Raw genomic sequence first — 19,791 nt, 5'->3', positions numbered from 1 at the left:
GGCATTGTCAATCTGCCCCATCATGTAGTTGTTCTGCTTTCGAAGCCGGTTCACAAAGCGCTGAAAGTACCGCTATATAAGACGAGGGGCGACTTTAGCTCGTTGTTTTATTGAAAATATCTCGACTTATATTCCGGCGTATACGGTAGATTATAGTTAAAGATGGACTTCACGCGGACAATGTTGTGTCTTATGAAGAGGTAACTGGTGTTTGAGAGGTATGAAACCTTGCATGCTAATCAAATCACGTGTTTCTGTAAAACTGTGAGCTTGTCAAATTTCATACTATCGATCCATAATGAAGTATTGGTACGGACAGAGAATTATACAAGAACATGTTGATGCTTATAGGGCATTGAAAAGAGAAACATATCACGTCTTTCGGGCTAGGTAGTTTGCTAATTAGGTGATTCATGGGGTCATCCCATGTCGTGTGTTCATTGAAAAAGACTCCTACAGTTTATTGATGGTACAAACTAAATTTCTGCATTATTTAACGTTGTTGGTGCTAGTTGAATGGTCTTGTTTCGGGGTCGAAATGATATTGCCTTAGTTTTGCTAATGTCAATTTCAAGTGGGTTTGAGTAGTCCAAGAATTTACTTTCGATAGTGCTTCGTTTTCCTAATAACTGCTTTTGTGAGTTCCCTAAAAAAATTAACAGGTGTCATCTGTGTATGTAATGAATTTGAATAGCTACAGTCAAGCTGTTGCCTGTCTTTCCCTTCTTCGTTGTAACTTGAGCTGCACTATAGCAGTACGACAGTGCTTTGCGCAGATTTGCCCAACCTGCAGTACTTGTAATGCAACAAGAGGTGACGCAGAACCCAGCAGTTTTTCTTATGTCGGCTCTACTCTTGAGCCCATTTAGGTGGCCTTCGTGTAAGTATGACCTGTTTGGCAGCTCGGGAGAGAACCTGTCGTGCGTGGCCATCTTCTTCCTCTGCTACTACTTCCTGCTGGCAGCCCTGTGCTGGTTGGTCCTCCTGGCCTACGCCTGGGAGCACCGGCTGCACCAGCAGAGCTCTTCCTCCTCCTCGCTGCTGCAGGCCAAGGCCGCCTACTTCCACCTGGTCGCCTGGAGCGTGCCCTTTGTCCTCTTCATCATCGTCATGGCCCTGGGGCTGGTGGGTGCCATTCATTTGGACAGTTGAGCTCAGGTTTCGGGTCGGGTGTACCGTCGTGTCACTTTTCGATGTGCCACACTGAGAGTGAATGATACGTTGCAAAGGTATGTAGCACATCTAGCTAGCAAATCGTGATCATTTAAACTCTGTTAATTTGAGCTTTTCTGCTGACTTTTGTAAGTTAGTATTTGTAAGTTTGCATTGTTATGAATATAGTAGTCTGAAATTTAAAAATAAGCGCCTCAACGCTTCTAGGGAAAAGGTTTTGCCACGCAGTCAATACTCGGCATAACACGCTGCGGTGGGAAAAACAACAACAGCAAAAAAACTGGCAGGGGAGGGGGGATGCGAAGCTGGATCATGGCTTATCTCTTTTTCCGGTGTGCCAGTGACACTGGCAGACTCCAAAGCACGTGACCTGCCCACAAAACTTTTACAGACCTACCTGCCTCTCTTACATTCTACACATTTTAATCTTGTTCATAGATCTTGTCTTGTCCCTTCTAGTGCTGTTTATTTTAAGTATTGTGGGGTCTCGAAGTGGAGAGCTCTACACTCTTAGATTGAACGGACACAGTAGACACGGTTGGACCGAACCAAAACAATACATTTATTTAACTGCTTTTGGATCGACGATATCGTCAGCCGAATTAATACACATCAATTGCGATCGACACGCTAAAAGAACCTGACACAATATTCCACAAGCCCGCAATAACACATCGTAGTCATTTTCTCAATCAATCGTGTCACCGTGAGGAAAGTACTGGACACTACCTCTAAAAGAGAAATTGGCCACTACCCAAGAAGTCGATGCTGTGGCACTAATGCTAAGAGTGCTCTTACAACCATTCTGAAAGCCAAAAAAGAGCTGCAGAATAACGCACGCGGCTTTGCTCCCAATTTGGAAAAGCTTAGGGAGGCCACATACTCAGATCTTTGAAAACGCCGTTTTTCTTTGACTTAGGCTTTCGCAGAGCTCCAATTTACCAATAAATGGGTCAATCCTATGAGAGAAAGCTGAAGAATTTCCTCACGCTTTGGAGTTGAAGGTTTCAAGGGCAGCGATGGCTGGATTTTTTCATTCAAGGAACACCATGGTCTCTCCTTCAAAACACTGAGCAGTGAAGTGGCAGTGGTCGATGAAGCTGTTTCTCTGACTGGCGGCAGACTAGACTTCAAGGCCTGCTGGCTGATTTACACAATGTCAACGAAATAAGGCTGTTTTTTAAGCGCCTGCCCGATCAAACCTTGTGTTGCAAGAGAGAGCGTTGCATTGGCAGAAAGCCCAGGAAAGAATGGATAACTGCCATGGTTTGCACCAATATGAACACAAGTTACAAGCCGGAACTCTGTGTTGCAGGCAAATCAAAACATCCCAGCTGCTTGAAAGGTGTCAAACTCTCCCAGTTGCATATGACGGAAACGGGCAAGCTTTGTCTGAGGTTTGCCTCCACAATCTGGATGGGCAAATCAAGCGAGCAAAATGGAAAATTTTACTCATTGTTGATAACTGTCCAGCAGGTTGTGACAGGGAGGGGCTGGAAGCATTTCTCCTCAGATTTCTGCCTCCTAACACTCCAGCTGTCCTTCATCCTCTTGATCAAGGAGTAATCGAATGCTTAAAGCTTCATTGCTGGAAAACGCTGCTCAAGAGAATGTGTGTGGCCATGCCTTACAGTGTCACACTCCTCTCATTTTTTAGTATGCTCACCGACGCATGGAATGCTGTCACGTCAACAACAGTAAGGCATGCCTTCAGCATACCTGGCTGCAGCATTGATGCTTCACCTGCAGACTGAAGAAAAGGAGGTCGACGACGAAAGCCAAGGGCGGTCTGCTCTAAAAACGCACAACACAGCTGACGACCCTGACAAATACTGATGTGCAGGGAGGACAACACAGCAGTGAAAGTGAAGGAGAACCAGAAAGGTGACAACTGTGCAGGCCTTCCACTACATAATGAGAAAATTTCTGGCAGCAACAGAAAACTCTCAGAATGAACTAGCTGCACTTACTGGCATTGAGAGGTTTGTGCTAAATGCGCATGCGACCCTGCCGTAGTGGTCTAGTGCTTATGACACTCGACTGATAACCCAAAGGTTGCAGGATCAAATCCCGGCTGTATTTTCAATGAAGGCGGAAATGTTTGAGACCCGTGGGCTTAGATTTAGGTGCGCGTTTAAGAACCCTGGGTGATCAAAATTTCTGTAGCCCTCTACTACCGCATCTCTCATAATCGTGTTGTCGCATTGAGACATTAAAACCTCGCGTATTATTAAATGCGCATGTGACAAATAAGCAGTTGGCCATCCATGATATTTTAAACAGTCTAATCAGCAGTAGATACTAGTCAATAAACTTCTTTACTTTACTTGCATTGCTTACTGTTTTTGTGTAATTAGAATCCAGATGCTTAAAAGTGTCAATATAGATGTCTAATCATAATTTGTGCTGTCACCTTATTCAGAGTCACATACTATAGGAAAACTTAATATAATTGAAACAGCCTGGCAATTGAAACAAAATCTGGAGGTCCCTTCGAGTTTGAAATAATGAGAGTTGAGTACTTGTATATGTGATATGCATTTATAATGTGTATTGTAGTACGAGTTGCTTTTTTTCTCTGTATGTTGATCGCAAACCACAATTTTAATGTAATCTTCACCTTATTTAACACAGGTCTCAAGGAGTGCTGCGCATATGGATGATGAAATAAGATAACAAAGGGTAATTCAACAAACATGGCATACCGTTAAAAACGTGTATATAATCTGGACCTGCATATACAGTGTAGACCACTTATAACGTAACCGCTAATGGTGCAGAACCGCTTGCAATGCGGTCTTTTTCTACTCCCGTTTACCCTCCCATAAAATCTTATGTATACACTTACCGCTTATTGTGCAGTCCCCCAAGATGAAAGACCAGTTATAATGCAGTTGCCGGAAATTGTTTGTGACAAACGCGGTAGCGAGTGCGCTTCCATAAGGGTGCGCCGCTGGAGAGCGAACGACGAGGCCATTAAAGAGGAGAAGGGGGACACAGTGAATGAATGAAGGGCGGAGGGAAGAAAAAGAAGAAAATTAAAAGAGATGATGGGACACTGCACGGGCTCGCCGAGTAAGGGAGGAGGACGGTTGCCTCGATCTCGATGACCAATAAGCATTTGCACCAGCGCCGACGCGTTTACAGCGTACTACGTCGCTAGCGTGGCTTCGGCCGTCGCCGCTCAACGTGCCAGGTGCGATCCCGTCCTTATCAACAGCATGCGCTTAGCAGTTTCTTGTCGGGAAAGACGTCGTCGTTATCGAGCTTGCAATAAATATCGCATTTGCTTTCTCGTCTGTAAATTGAAAACCTTTTACGGTTTTGTGACGCGAGCTTTCACTTTTTCTGGCAGTACGCTGTCGTATGTAACCTAGCTTGGCGAGTTGTCGCCGTTGCTGATCTCGCGGCCGTGAACACGAACTTCGTATCACGCACGCTGTTCTTGGTTCACTGCTAGCGCGATCTTTTTGATACCGAATCTTCATGTTTTGGACAAACTTTACGCGACAACATACCAAACGGCAAGCTAGGCCTAATCGGCATTGGTTACGCTTTGATTGGTAGCGGTCACATGAATCTAAGTGGCGGTTTGGTATAGAAGCAACGAAACTTTTTGGGGTGGCCGCATTTGACGGGAAGGGATACATATCGATAATTAAAGGGCAGCACGTGTAGCGCTCGAACAGTGGTTCGCGATTCAATTGCGATGTCTTAAACCGGGTGCGTGTCCGTGAAATCCAATGGTTGGTGCTTTCAACGCGTCAAATTCTGGATATGATTCGACATAGTTTCTGTGTAATGCGCATAATCGAGGCTATCTCTTAGTCGGCAAATTTCCACGATGGTGTTTTCAGTTGTTAGATCCCCCCCTTTCGCGTTCATTTCATTGTCAACGTGTGTCTTTGGACGTTACATTGTTTTAACATTCAGAAATTTAAATGTTAGCTAGCACGCATTGCATGTTCCGATTCTGCTACACGTGAAGCTGCATGCTCCACACATTTTGCGCAAGTGCGGCCCTTGAAAAAGGTTGGTTTAGTTATGAGAGAAAAATGTTTTCCCCCTAGTATAGCGCGACCAAAATGGAAACTAAAGACATTTACTCACACACCTATTCATCATTGTTCGACGCACTATATTCCAAAACTCCCTAGTTAAGGTTGTCCTCTGTCTGCACCTCATCTTCAATGCCATCAAGGGCACTCGAAATCTAAGGTTTGTGTAAGGCACAACAAACGAGCGCCTCAGGAATGCAGAGACCCAAGCTTCAACGATCCATTGCACAGCATCACTGGCAAGGCTCACTCTAGACCTTATCCACTCCCGTGCATGTGGTGTGATCCTTATATGGCCTATTCAGGCACCATAAAGCAGCTGCAGCTGGGATATCTTCCCGTGGTGACGCCTACCTCAGCACGCAGGATTCGTGTCGCAATCGTTCACAGAAGGACATTGAAACATGTCGAGCACAGGTATCGATAGGAACCGCAGCAGAGCTTCATTGCTCCCAGATGAATTCTAATTTTCCGTCAACATCGGAAAGCTTCATTTTTCGGCCCCCAGAAACTTTTCAGGGCACCGCACACAAGAAGGGCTGCCTTCTACTTCCCACAACCACGAACGCTTTGCTCGTCTACGCCAAACTTGATCCCTGCAGCGCAGTTGCCGATGTTTTGGCAGCCGAGATTTTTTTTTGATGAAAGGCAGCCGAATAGTGCTTTCGCGGTCCTCACATAGCGTGCTGTGTAGTAGTCTGGAAATAAGACTAATGCTTGTGCTACATAACAACCTAACGCAGAAAAGCAGAGGCCTGATTGTGATGATGATGATAGCATAATGCAATGCCGAAACCGAAACTTAGATTTCTCAGCTGATAATTCTTGGTATCCGCTTGTAGTCTGGGGAAATTTTTTGTCATAAAAACAAAATAAACAAAAAAACTCTGGCTATACGCAGGTTGTATGGTATTCTCAGAGAGAGTGGGAGATACTGCTTATTGGAGATTAATATCTTGTGAGCAGCCATATCAGAGAGTGGTGTGCGTGCTATGAGTAGCCAGAAAACTGGAGCTCAGCCTTAAACTTAGTCCGGGCTTGGGTAGGCCGACTTTTTTACATCTAGGGCCCGAGTCAGGCTCGGGCCACTTTATTTTTTATCGTGCAGATTGGGCGAGATGCTAACCCGAATCAACCTGAAAGTATAGTCATTGTGCCGGAATTGTTTCCCAGCATATAGTTAAGGGCACAAAAGATGAGGATTTGCGGTGTGCGAATATTCGAAACTTTGAATATTTTTCTAATAGTACTTGTTGTTCGATTTGATTTGCACAGGATTTTTTACAATTCGAACTTCTCAACAACAAATGCAGACAACGTCGATTGAAAATAACCTTTGAGATCTTTAATATGCTTCATTTTATCACAATCTTATATTGAAATCAAGAGTAAGAAGCCTGTTTGGTCAGGAACAGACATGGAGACAAGTAAAACATGATGTTGAACATGATAAAAGCAAAAGGCAGCACGTGTTAATTTCAGTACGGGAGCCTTGTTCCCAAACGTAAAATTAGTCTATTCTCCTTTCTTTTTCCAGCTGTCATACGAGAGCCTTGTTCACAAATTAAATACGTGCTTGACCAGTCGGGTCATGTATGTGACGTAAGCAACGTCTGCACACATGTGGAAAGCTTCAATAATTTCGATTGCATGTGTGCGCCAGTGTCTGGATTGTTATAGTTCTTTTCCTATCCTGTTTTTCTTGCTTTATTCCAGTCTATCATGTATTTTTGTGTGTTATGCGACGCCTGCTTACTCATGAGTGACATAATAGGAGACACGGGTCTCGAAGGCGCACGGCTTGTTCGAGATCAACGTGCTGACAGTTTGTGCATTTGCCCTAAATGTTTCACGGAGATGCAAAGACATATGAAGATTACATGAAAGTGGGAATGATTCCTGCTTTGTAGAAGGCTGCCGCACACATTACTGACGACTGCACAAGCACCGTCAAGACACTGTATGCTGATCTGAACTACGGAAACCCTGGAAACATCTGGCGTGCAATGAAAAGAAAGCGCACGAAGAATGATGACGACTGCGCTCCTGAAGGCTTCTATCATCATTACGGCACTGATTTGCACCATTACCTGTTAAATATACATGCTCACCGCGTCCCTAAACTTTTTTTTCTCGTTTTCTCAAAACAACATTTTTTATCAAGTCCGAGGCCATTGCCCTCAGTATCTTTTGATCTAGTGGTTGGATATTGATAATTTTTGTAGCATTTGAAAGCTTATGCATTCATGAGTGCAATGAGACCAAAACATGATAACTTTATTAGGTACAGTGACTTAATTAGTGATATATTTAAGCAACAGTATCAGATGTTTGATAGGTTTACTTGTTAAGGTGATAACTCTTGAACTAATAAACCTAGAAACAAAATTATTGTTTTGTTGCACTCTGGGCACTTTACAGAACACTGCCGTATCTAACTTGCAGCAATCTTTTATGAGAAAGCTGTCTAAGCAGTGGGCAAAATGTAAGTTTATAGAAGAGTCAATATTTTGAAATCTCGAAGTGACAGCTGAAAACTAATGGCATATTTGTTTTCAGCCGTGAGAAATGCATATAATATAAAATTTTCAGCTCTAAATATTCAAAATAAAAGAAATGTTGGAGACCAATGTCTCCCCTTAAAAGGCCCCTAAACTACCCAGAGGTCGAAATTCACTTGTGGTAAGGAAATTGTGCACTACTGTACGACAAACACAGAACGGTGAGAGTTTTTTGCAACGGTGCCGTGATAGCGAAGTTAGACGTGTTTGATTATCGAAACTGCGGCGATTGTCTTTCTCTCTCTCTTGTGCTACCTTCCGTGGTATCCTCTCCCCACGCCGCTTGCCCTCTCACCGAGCACCCTTCCCACGCCCTTCTGAATCTCGCGTGGCATACGTCATCGCTGACGCATTGCTTGAAACACGGTTGGTTTGCGGTTGCCATGACTCCGTCCCTCCGCTGACTCCGCCAACTGCATGTTTGTTGGCGAACTGCGGCTGCCGTGCTGGCCCGTGCTTATACGAATTATGCTGGTATGTGCCCTGCGTTGCACACACGCCTTCAAAGGGTCGCCAACACAATCGACTCGCACGCATGTGCGCGGGTAACACGACCAACACTGAAAAGCAGCACGGATTAATCTGAAGTCATAAGCTCTTGCTCGACCAGTCGCAGCAAATTTGTTGCTAGGGTGGATATTTGAATGGAGCGGCAGATATACTTGTACAGCGCGTAACGCGAAGGCCTGAAGGACCACAAAGAATGAGGGATTGTTTCTTGGAATTTGTGGCGCGTTAGCGGCTCATAGTGCTGCCATGTGTAGAATCGGTGATCGTGATAGCATTATTCACATAATGCGCATGTTTACTTGAAATGTTTGAAAAATTATCAATGGTTTAGGCGGCCTTTCAACCACCTTTGCAATCGACTCACACCGTTCTACTGATGCGTGGTACCGCCATGTGAAACCAGTCATACCTAGCCAGACGCGTGCAGCATGTGCTGACTCAGCTCTCGTCGTTGCATACCGGGCCATTTGCATTCTAATATGTACACGCGTTTGCGTGTTGTTCTTGAATCCTTCACTCCAGATTGTGCTTGGTTGAAGCAAGTAGCCTGTTCAACGTGATGAAGAGATGCATTTTGCAAGCAACACGCAAGCGGCTTCGCACAATGCTTTGGCGGGGATCTTGCAAAAGGCAGCATGATGTGCTTGTACCGATGTCACTCGATCAGTTTCAAGGCAGACAGCTGAGCAGATTTTGGCAGATGACTGTGATAAGATAGGCGACAGTAGTGAAAATGGCATGTTTCGTTGCCACCCACAGCCCGCCACTTCACCTTTGCTTTTTTTCTGACGCTTATTTGTGAAGGCATTGTCACATCTATGTGGAAGTCACTTTCATTGATCAACTGCTGTTACCAACAGGCTAGAGACAATTTGTGGCACATTGTGGCATCGGCGAGTTGAGCGTCGCAGTGAACTTTTATGCGATAAAAAGTTATCACTTCTTCCGTTTATGGCTCCTCACGTTTGAAGACATTGTTCAGTTCACTGTCGTCGGCCGTATAGGCAGAGAATAAAGTCAGAAGTGTTTGGCATGCGAAATCTGACTGCAAGTTATTATGCTGTCTTCTATTTATTTTTTTCCTCACTGTTGTTGTGCTAGCGAAGAAACGCTTCGAAAGTGAGTGACCTTGCTCACAGCACCCGAAGTCTGCATGCAGTGCTTGCCGGTGTCTGTGACACCTTCATTTTCATTCTTCATCGCAAATACTAAACTGCAGCAGAGCACTGCACGTCTCACTTGCTTTAGATTGCCTGTTTTAACTTTTCTAACTTTTTTTTTTCACTTCTTATGCACCGTATCTTTACCGCAATTGTGTCGGAAGTTTCCGTTGTAAGATTAGGAAACTTTGAAAGATGTTTCCTATATGTGGCCACAGTTTCAAGGGTTAGCATAAGCAAAATATAAGGGCTTTCAGAATGGTTGTGACAACCTATAGATCGGCATATCTCTGATCGTTATAAATAAATTCAATATTATATGCTGTTGTGAATGCTGCATGAACCCACTTAAGGCAGGAGTCTTATCCGACGGTTATAGCCTTTTGTCTTTGTCTCCTTAGTGAAATTCCCGGTATTAAGATAACTTGATCTGAAAAAAAAAAAAAAAAGAATTGACACTGGTCTTGTGCATTTTTGTCAACCTCTTGCATGCTAACATGCTTGCAGCCTGACCAGTCTAAATCTTGGGCTACACGAGTCTGTAACTGCTGATAAATCACCAAGGTGGAAAGGTGGGCATGTTGGTATTCCATGTTTAAGCCAGAATTTGCAACGGAAGAAGTGATACCAGAAGAAGTGAAACCAAGCCAGAATGCGCATATATATCAGAGCCACGTAAATGTGGTGTACTTGTAGTGCAGATATCGTGCCGATGTCACCCGATAACAGCCTGTATAGTAAAGTACCGTGCCTGTGTGTCACTTCTCAAGGGAGCTTTCTTGTGGCTTTGGTGTGTCTTATTCAGTGTGACCTTACAGATGTTTGTGCAGACTAACGGCAGCTGGACACTGTGTGATGTTTCATCCTGGTGCTGCTCTGTTTGCAGGTGGACGGGGACCCGGTGTCTGGCATATGTTTTGTCACTGCGGCAAATCCTCATGCACGATCGGCGCTCGTGCTCTTCCCAGTCACAACAGCCTTCTTTGCAGCCGGCTACTTTCTTGTCCGAGGTGTGTGCTGTGTTCTCACTTTTCTGCAGGTGTGTTTGTGTACTTTCTGTGGTGTGTTGTGTAAGAGCTGGCCACATCCACTCTGGTAGCAGAATCAGCTGGTGAAGGGTGAATGATGTGGAGCATTTCCACTGCTTAAGAGAAACAGCAGAACTGAGATGGGCAAAAAGACAAAATTTACTGTAGCAACTTGTGGTCCGTGATTGTTCTGTTTTTTAAATATTTTTCAAATGGTGTTCGCTTATTCAGTTCAGTTTTTGTTCATAGAATCGAGAGTATGGCAACACACAACAGACAGAGGAAGAACCACACTGCACAAGCACTTTATTTCATTAACATGTGGTGATTTTAATCTGCCCCGAATTGACTGGGATTCGATGCGTGCCGTTCCTACCTGCGATCATTCCGAACTGCTGCTTGATGTTGTTTTTTCTTGTAAATTAGGCCAAATTGTGCATGAACCTACTCGTGTTTCGACAAACTCAAGGTCACTACTTGACCTTGTCTTTCTTTCTGAATCCGTTCAACGGCTCGGTTTTGACGTCAATGTTCTGCCCGGGATTTCAGATCACGAAATAGTACAGTTTAAAAGTCATATGTTGCCCTCAACTTCGCGGGCAATCATTAAGCCATTTAGAGATTTTAACGGTGCTGATGATGAAAGTATTTTGGACTTCCTCGAACTAGATTTCGACACCTTTAAGAGCAAATACAATAACGGGTATCTCGACGTAAACGGATTATGGTTGCACTTCAAGACGGCCGTGCATACTTGTATTTACAAATATGTCCCACAAAAACAAAGAAAGATTAACCGCCAAAGCCCGTGGATTACGCGTGACATAATTCACTTAAAACGTCGTGTTAAGCGTCTCTCCCGAGCGCCCAAAACGCCTAACGTGTTACCTTCCCTAAGGGCTGACCTATGGAAAAAAATCAAAGAATCAAAGTATCACTTTTTTAATGTTAAGATGCACGGCTTTCTTGTCACCAACCCTAAGAAGTTCTGGACTCGCATCACCCAAAAGAAAGACCCAGTCGGCAAAATTACAATAAACGACAGGGAAGTGTCCGATGCCTGCTCGATAGCAAGGGCTTTTAATGCTTTTTTCTCGTCTGTATTTGTACGTGCAACCCAGTGCTGCACTAATTTCAATATTCCTGGCTTTGACATTCCCGATATAACTATTACTGAGCCGGGAATATTTTCGGCTTTGCTCAACCTTGACCCTAAAAACTCCGCAGGTCCCGACAGAATACCAAATGCATTCCTTTACCGGTATGCGGAGTGGTGCTCGAAATACCTTTACATTATATTTAGCGAAAGTCTACTAAGCGGTGTGGTTCCAGACGATTGAAAAACTGCAAAAGTTACTCCTGTGCATAAATCCGGCGATAAACTTTCTGTAAAAAACTACCGCCCCATATCCCTTTTGTGTACAGCCGGTAAAGTTTTGGAGCACTTTATATTTAAACACCTAGTAACGTATCTTGAGAGCAACATGTTTTTTACGAGCAATCAACATGGTTTTCGGCGTGGATTTTCCACGGTTACACAACTAATACACACGACTAACGACATCTCAAAAGTTTTAGATAAGGGGGGGCAAATTGACGCTATATTCTTGGATTTCGAAAAAGCTTTCGATCGAGTACCCCATAGCAACCTGATGTTAAAAATTCGAAACTTGGTCAAAAATGAGAAAATAACTCAGTGGTTGGACTCCTACTTATCAAGCCGGTATCAGTACGTTCAGATAGGTGACTCTGCCTCTCACTTGTCATCAGTTGTTTCTGGAGTCCCACAGGGCTCCGTCTTAGGTCGGTTGCTTTTCATTATCTATTTAAACGATTTACAGTTCGACTGTCTGGTGCGTTTCCGTTTCTTTGCCGATGACTGCGTTGTTTATCTCCCTATTGAATCGATAAATGACCAGAAAGTTCTCAACAAATACTTAACAGCTGTTAGTAATTGGTGTGCCGATTGGAACATGAGCCTCAACACAACAAAGTGCCGCCAAATGACAATAACGCACAAAAAGTTTCCATTTCAATATGCTTATCAAATTAACTATGTTGAATTAGAGGTTGTTAACGAGTACAAATATTTGGGTGTAACCATGACATCAAACCTCACCTGGAACAAACACATACAAAATATTACATCATCAGCACTGCGCAGACTTTGGCTTCTAAGACACCGACTTCAACACTGTACAAGCAGAACGAAGACCGTTGCGTACACTACGCTGGTCCGCCCCTTGCTCAAATATGCAGACGTTGTTTGGGACCCACACACAAAGACGGATTCAGCGATTCTCGAACGGGTACAAAAGAAAGCGCTGCGATTTATTCACAACGCATACAGCAGGCGAGTATCCGTGACAGAACTGCGCAAGCGTTCTGACCTACCAACACTAGAGTCCCGCCGTAAATTAAATCGACTTAAAACATTACACAGTATAGTCTATGGTTATTCAAAGCTTGACTTCAATACTTATCTCGAATTCAACATGTCGCGCCCCACCCGGAACAAGCACAACAAAACAATTCTAATGCCTTTCACGAGAACAAACGCTCACCGTCTATCCTTTTTCCCGAAAACGATAGCAGAATGGAACACTTTGCCACGCGACGTTGCTAACTTAACTAATCAAAATGCTTTTTCAACGGCTATTCAAAATTGTGTATGATTGGAAGTGCTGGTCTTGTTCCCCTGTCCTATTGAACTAACGTATTTCACGTGTTATCTTGCTACCATGCCACAACGTACACTGCTTTTTTTCTTTTTTTTTTTTTACTTACTTACTGCATTATTGCTTCCCTGTGTACCGCGGACCGTGTTACTGGTCGCGTGTAAACTTGTGTTTGTAAACTTTGCGTGTAAACTTTGTGCACTGTACCACTCCTGCCCTGGCTACCAAAGGGTGGCTGGCAGTATTGAAAAAACAAAACAAACAAAACAAACAAAAACATCAGAATTTTTTTATTCATACTTCTGAAAGGTAAGTATGTTGTTACGCTGAAGCGGCCTTGGGTGAACGAAGGAAGAAGAAAATGAAGTTGTCTGTCCTTGAAACAGCTCGGTGACGGCGCGACTACGCTTCGCTATTCATTCTTTAATAAACACATCCCGTTGTAACAGTTTTGGTGAAAGGTGCGCATGCCTCGCACGAAGCCTGTGTACACAAGACCAGTCCTGCTGTCCCCGAAGATTCTTCGCCCTTTCTTAATATTGCCACAAGGCAGTAGTGGTATTGGGGCATAAAGCGGTAGAGGGTCCCTGCCTGAAAGAAAAGACTACGAAGTGGGTAGAGACTGGTCCCAGCCCGCCAATGTGCCAGGCATTGCCGTCGCGTGTAATCATCGTAATTATCTGCAAATATACGTTTCCTTGTAAGATTATTAGTGGAAGTGCTGGGTACGCCTACCTGGCTTTTCCGGCAAACCAACACGGAACTTCGGAGTGGTCGCCACCTTCATTTTCCTGCAATGGCTCAACAGGCCCATCCGCAAGAGCAACAGCAGCCACAACAGCAGTCGCAGCAGCAGCCGCAGCCGCAGCAGCAGCAGCTGCCTCCTCTGATTCTCCTGCCTCCACGAGACCCCGGAACCTTCTCGGGCACAGGCAAGGACAAGGTGAATGTTGAAGATTGGGTCGCATTGTACGAGCGCGTGAGTGAATACCATAGGTAGGACCCTACGTTGATGCTGGCCAACGTTGTATTTTACTTGCGGGATACAGCGCTCACCTAGTATGAGACGCATGAGTCGGAGTTGACCAGCTGGGACGTTTGCAAAGTGAAGCTTATCGAGTTATTCAGCAGGCCATTTGGGCGACAGCAGGCCACGAGGAAAGACCTGGAATGTCGCGTGAAGACATCGACAGAATCGTTTGTATCTTACATACAGGACGTATTGGGCCTCTGTCGAAAGGTGGATGAGAACATGAGCGAAACTGACAAAATCGCTCACATATTAAAGCGAATTGCCGATGACGCCTTCAATCTGTTGATCGTTAAAGATTGCGCCACCGTCGACGCGGTTGTGAAGGAATGTCAGCGCTTCGAGCATGCCAAGAACCGTCGCATAACCCGCCAGTTTGCGCGTCTGCCTAATACTGCAGCCACTTCGACCGGCGAAGACAGCCTCAAGTTCACGCAATTTACATCGTCCGAAAACGTCACCCGAACCGTTCGCCGCGAACTCGAAGCAATGGCTCCTGCAGCCATCGCCTCCGACGGTCCTCAAGACAACGCATCCACCGTCTCCCTCATCCAAGCCGTCCTTCGCCAAGAAATAGCAAATCTCGGCATCGCACCTGTTTGCGCTGTTCACACTACCGAGAGCTCGGCTTCTGTTAACCAGATTCCGGTGTACCCTTCACGCTCCCCTTCCCGCTACCGGAACCCTGCTGAATGGAGAACGTCGGATGATAAACCGATCTGCTTTCACTGCTCTCGCGCCGGCCACATTGCACGCTACTCTCGCAATCGTTGGACATCCAATTCATCTTGGAACACTGGGACATGGCGTCCCTCAACAAGGCACTACCCTCTGAGAAGTGTCAAGCTCTGGCGAGCGTCCTTGGCAAGCATGCTTTATTGTTTGATTTCACCCAGGACGCTACCAAAGCTTGTGTTCCCAATACGCGGACTCGCCACAGAATAGACACAGGGCTTGCGTATACCAAAAGGCAGAAACCATATCGCGTGTCAGCAAGGTGATCGCCAAACAGGTGGAAGACATGTTCGCTAAGGCGTCATCCAAGATTCTTCTAGCCCTTGGGCTGTGTCGGTCATTCTCGTGAAAAAGAAGTACAGGTCCTGGAGATTTTGCGTTGACTACCATCGCCTGGATTAGGTGACTAAAAAGGATGTGAATCCACTTCCCCACATAAATGACGTTATTGACTGTCTTCATTCGGCGTTTCACTTTTCATCTCTGGACCTCCGATTGGGCTATTGGCAGATACCTATGCATTTCCTCGACAAAGAGGAAATGGCTTTTGTCACACCAGACGGCTTGGTTGAATTCAATGTCATGCCATTTGGTTCGTGCAATGCCCATGCAATCTTTGAAAGGTTTATGGACACGGTACTGTGCGGATTCAAATGGGAGATTTGTTTGTGTTACCTCGACGACATCGTTATTTTATTGCGATAGCAATTATATGGACACTGTTGGCTGGATATCGTTGCCGGCATGGGCATTGGCGTTAATGTGGACGTTGGTGTCGATGTCATGCATAGTATATGTATTGGCGTCGGGTGTCATGCACTGTATTTATATATATAAGAATGCAAGAAAGAAAAAAATCACAAAAAAAAGACTTCAGCATGCGGAATCGAACGTGGGATCTCCGCGTGATGAATTTGAGGCGTTAACCACTAAGCCGCCGAGAGATCACTCAGTCTCAATCAATCAGTTAATCGAGTTTCGTCAGAACAATTCAGTTGTAGTTACCGTGTGCACGAAGGTCACTGCAATAGTTGCACAGTGAAAAGGGCGTGCTTTTCAGACACAGTGAAATAACAACTGAGATGCTTACTCGCGTTAATCTGTACCTGTAAGTACGTTTCGTGCGTCCTTTGTACGTTAGAAACGTGGGGCTTGTGTCGATCTGCTTGGCATTCTGCGCGTAACCTCTCAATTTTTGTTGCTATCGCGTTCATTGCTTCATTATTGCCACACCAATACTGGGCCATTTAGACCCTTCCAATACCCAGCACCAATACTGGGCCATTTAGACCCTTCAGCGACAACAGAAGTGAACACAGATGGGAGCGGTATCGGTCTCTGCGCCGTGCTTATCCAGCACTTCGATCACGCCGAGCATGCCATTGCCTACGCGAGCGGTTCGTTGAGCAAGGCTGAGAAGAATTGCACCATCACTGAACAAAAGTGCCTCGCTGTGATTTTTGCCGTCAATGTGTTTCGTCCATATCTCTATGGGCGGCACTTCACAACTTCACGGAGGCCAACCAACCAACTATGTTGGTTGTTTGGCCTCCGTGGCCTCTCTGGCCACCTCGTGCGATGGGTGCTACATTTGCAAGAATTTGACTTTAGAATAGGCTGCAAGAGTGGCCGCCATCATGCAGACGCCGACTGTCTCTTGAGACTCCCATTAACCACCACTGTATGTGACGCCAACAATTTTGACGAGTTTTTAGCTACCATCTACGGTACTGCTTTCCCTGATTTCGCCACCTTCCGGGAGGAACAGCGCAATGACCGCAGCTTGGATGATCTCTTCAACTCAGCAACTCAGCTGAGTGGTAGTCATGGTCTTACGTCTAAGATGGCTTGCTTTACAAAAGAAAAAAAAACTACGCAGTTGATAGTGCCTGCCTTCTTTTAGTGGTCCCTAAAAAAATGAGAACACACGTACCCCTTGCTGTGCACAATGACGCATATGCGGGGCAGTTGGGGCTCGCCAAAACTTACCACCGCCTACTGGCTCGATTCTACTGGCCTACTATGCGATGCAGTACAGGAAAGTATGTGGCCAGTTGTGATAAATGTGAGCAATTCAAACGACCAAGTACTGCTCCGGTTGGTCTTCACCTCGTGACGTCACCTTTCGAAATGGTTGGAGTGGCCCCTTTCCACGCTCATCAAACGACAACCGTTGGATTATAGTCTGCGTCGACCACATGACTCGTTATGTGGAAACCAAAGCACTACCAACAGCCACGGCCATCCATGTATCGAGCTAGTCGCCGCAGTCGTGGCCGAGTGGTTAAGGCGATGGTCTTGAAAACCACTGGGTTCTTCCCGCACAGATGTATCGAGCTTCTTCCTCTTTTCTGTGATGCTGCACCACGGACCACCTCAGATTAATCTGAGTGATTGTGGTTGCCAATTCCTAGCCAATGTTGTAGAAGAGCTCTTGCGTCTCTGGGCTTGTCAGTTTCGCCACTTGACCCCATACCACCCGCAGACAAATGGTCTCGTCGAGTGCACCAACACAACATTTACCGACATGCTTTCGATGTGCGTCGACTCCAGGCACAAGAACTGAGATGACATCTTGCCGTTTATCACCTACACCTACAACAAGGCAAAGCATGAAACCTCTGGCTACAGCTCATCCTATCTTCTTTATGTCAGACAACCTCGCTGTTTTCTTGACACCATTCTGTTTTTTCATGCTCATGAAGACTCTTCTATTGCCCAGACTCTCTGCCGCGCAGAGGAAGCATGTCGCCTAGCTCAGCTCCGTATGTTGGCATCCCAGGACCACTCCAAGTTCGCCTATAATTCACGGCACAAGAATGTGTTGTACGAAAGAGGATAAAAAGTTTAGTTGTGGACACCCTTTCACAAGCGCGCCCTGTACCAGAAATTCCTGGCTCTTTACACCGACCCTTTTGTCATCACCAATCTCCTAAGTGATGTGACGTATTCCATCACTTGTCTTGGTACTATGTGGCTACTGGTCTAGGCAGATGTAGCTTGTTCACGTTGCCCACCTAAAACGTTTTCATCCTCATGATATTTAGTGCACGTAATGCTCACCCAGAGGGCTTCATCGGGGAAAGGGGGAGTGTTACGTTGAAGCGGCATTAGGTGAATGAAGAAAGAGAATGAAGTGGTCTGCCTTTGAAGTAGCTCAGTGACAGCACGGCTACCCTTTGCTATTCATCCTTTAATAAACACACCCCATTGTAACAGTTTTGATACTGTCCTATTTTTCAGACTCCCTAACTGGGAATCAGTCGGAATAAATGGCTTATGCATTTCTGACCTGTTCACACAGTAAAATTGCCACAGCTATTTCTGAAATACCTAGCGTGTGGGACCTCGATATGGGGAGCGCCCCGCTCTTGGAGTGAACGGACACAGCAGATGCGGTCGCAACGAACCAATCAATACACACATTTATTTAACTACTTTTGTAACGATGATACCTTCACCCGCATAATTATACATCAATTGTGCTCAAACACACTAAAAAAACCTTACACACAATTAGACAACACTCAACAGCATAACAAACACAAGGCAGCGTCGCCGGCGCCTGACTCACCACCAGGGGCCCCAGCAGACTGCCTGCAGTGCCATGCACTGGGGATACACCGCGAGAGACAACCATATGCGCCAAACGCTACGCCCAAAGAGACTCGCTTTCTTCTTCAGCGTCGCCACCCAGGCTTGCCGCCAGGTGTCACCGCCGGCGCTACCGATCTAACGATGATGATGGTGGTGGTGGTAACAAATGCTCGCGAGCACAACGCCACCTTCTGCTCGATAGTTGTAAACCCAAAATGCTGCTTATGCACGAAACATGTGCACCATGATGCGCAAACTACTTTACAGGGGGTGTCAGCACCCCCACAAGTGTTAAGAGGAGATGAGAGTAAAGAAACGCAAGCTTTTTCCTAAATACATACTTTTCATTTTTATTTGCTTTCACAAGTTTGGTTTCTATACTTGCGCAACAAAAAAATTGCATATTGTAATTAAACTCGAATTAGGTTGAAATTTTTTTTGAAGAGCGCGAACTGGCTATCAAAAACTACAATGAGCTCATTGTCAAGAGTCTCATGGAAATTGTTGCCTGGCTGCTTGCCATTGCATTTCGCATGAGGAGTTCACTAAAGCCTCATACTCAAAATAACGATGATTGCCAAGCTCTAATGATGGGTGAAATTATAAAGCATATCTTTGCTCCATACATGAGCTTTGACCTTTAGCTTTGAGCTTTGACCTTTAGAAACCGTTTTTCTCATGATCCGCTTTTGGGCAACTTCTTGAGATTAGAAATTATGTTTTTGGTACATATGATAGGGAGATCACGAGAAAATTTTGCCCAAATATTTCTTGACATGTGAAAGGTGCAAGTATATTGTTTGAAACTTGATATCTCCTGTATAATTATTAGAAGCTAAAGCAAGCGATTAGTATGGTCTGAGGATTCTAAGAATTTTTGTCTTACACAGTCGCCGACGAAGATTTTTCGGAGTCCGAAAACTCGGACTTCTTGGTTATTTTGGAGTTCACAAATGCACCGTCAATGTTTCTATTGCACTAATGCATTTTCGTGACCAATTTTTTTTGACGAATTTATATTCCAAAGTTGGAGTCTCAGGACTAAATTGTTATTTTTTAGCTATACTGCTCGACATTGAAAGCAGTCATGTTGGAATTTCAGTTGGATTAGTCAAGTTTGACTTGCAGTGGTTAGTTATGGCCTCCAAGATTGGAAGTGCACACAATCTTCCAGTTTCGGAGGGCATGTCTGATCTTCCTTGGCTAGCCAAAATGGCAAAACTTTTTTTATTTAGTCAGCCTTATCATCATCATCATTAAC

At 45.0% G+C, this 19,791-nt stretch overlaps 1 protein-coding gene across 1 annotated transcript in view; it reads left to right on the top strand.

Annotated features, from left to right (window-relative positions):
• The window catches only part of smo (smoothened, frizzled class receptor), a 206,322-nt gene that overhangs the window by 82,179 nt on the left and 104,352 nt on the right, over window positions 1–19,791 (top strand). Inside the window, exons 5-6 of the mRNA XM_037420254.2 lie at window positions 903–1,125; window positions 10,349–10,472. Coding sequence (XP_037276151.2) covers window positions 903–1,125; window positions 10,349–10,472 — 347 coding nt within the window. The remainder of the gene's footprint in view (window positions 1–902; window positions 1,126–10,348; window positions 10,473–19,791) is intronic.

The sequence above is a fragment of the Rhipicephalus microplus genome, chromosome 2 (genome assembly GCF_043290135.1).
Source record: "Rhipicephalus microplus isolate Deutch F79 chromosome 2, USDA_Rmic, whole genome shotgun sequence".
Lineage (NCBI taxonomy): Eukaryota > Metazoa > Arthropoda > Arachnida > Ixodida > Ixodidae > Rhipicephalus > Rhipicephalus microplus.
Note: the sequence above shows the minus strand (reverse complement) of the source record. Positions and strands in the feature narration are given on the sequence as shown.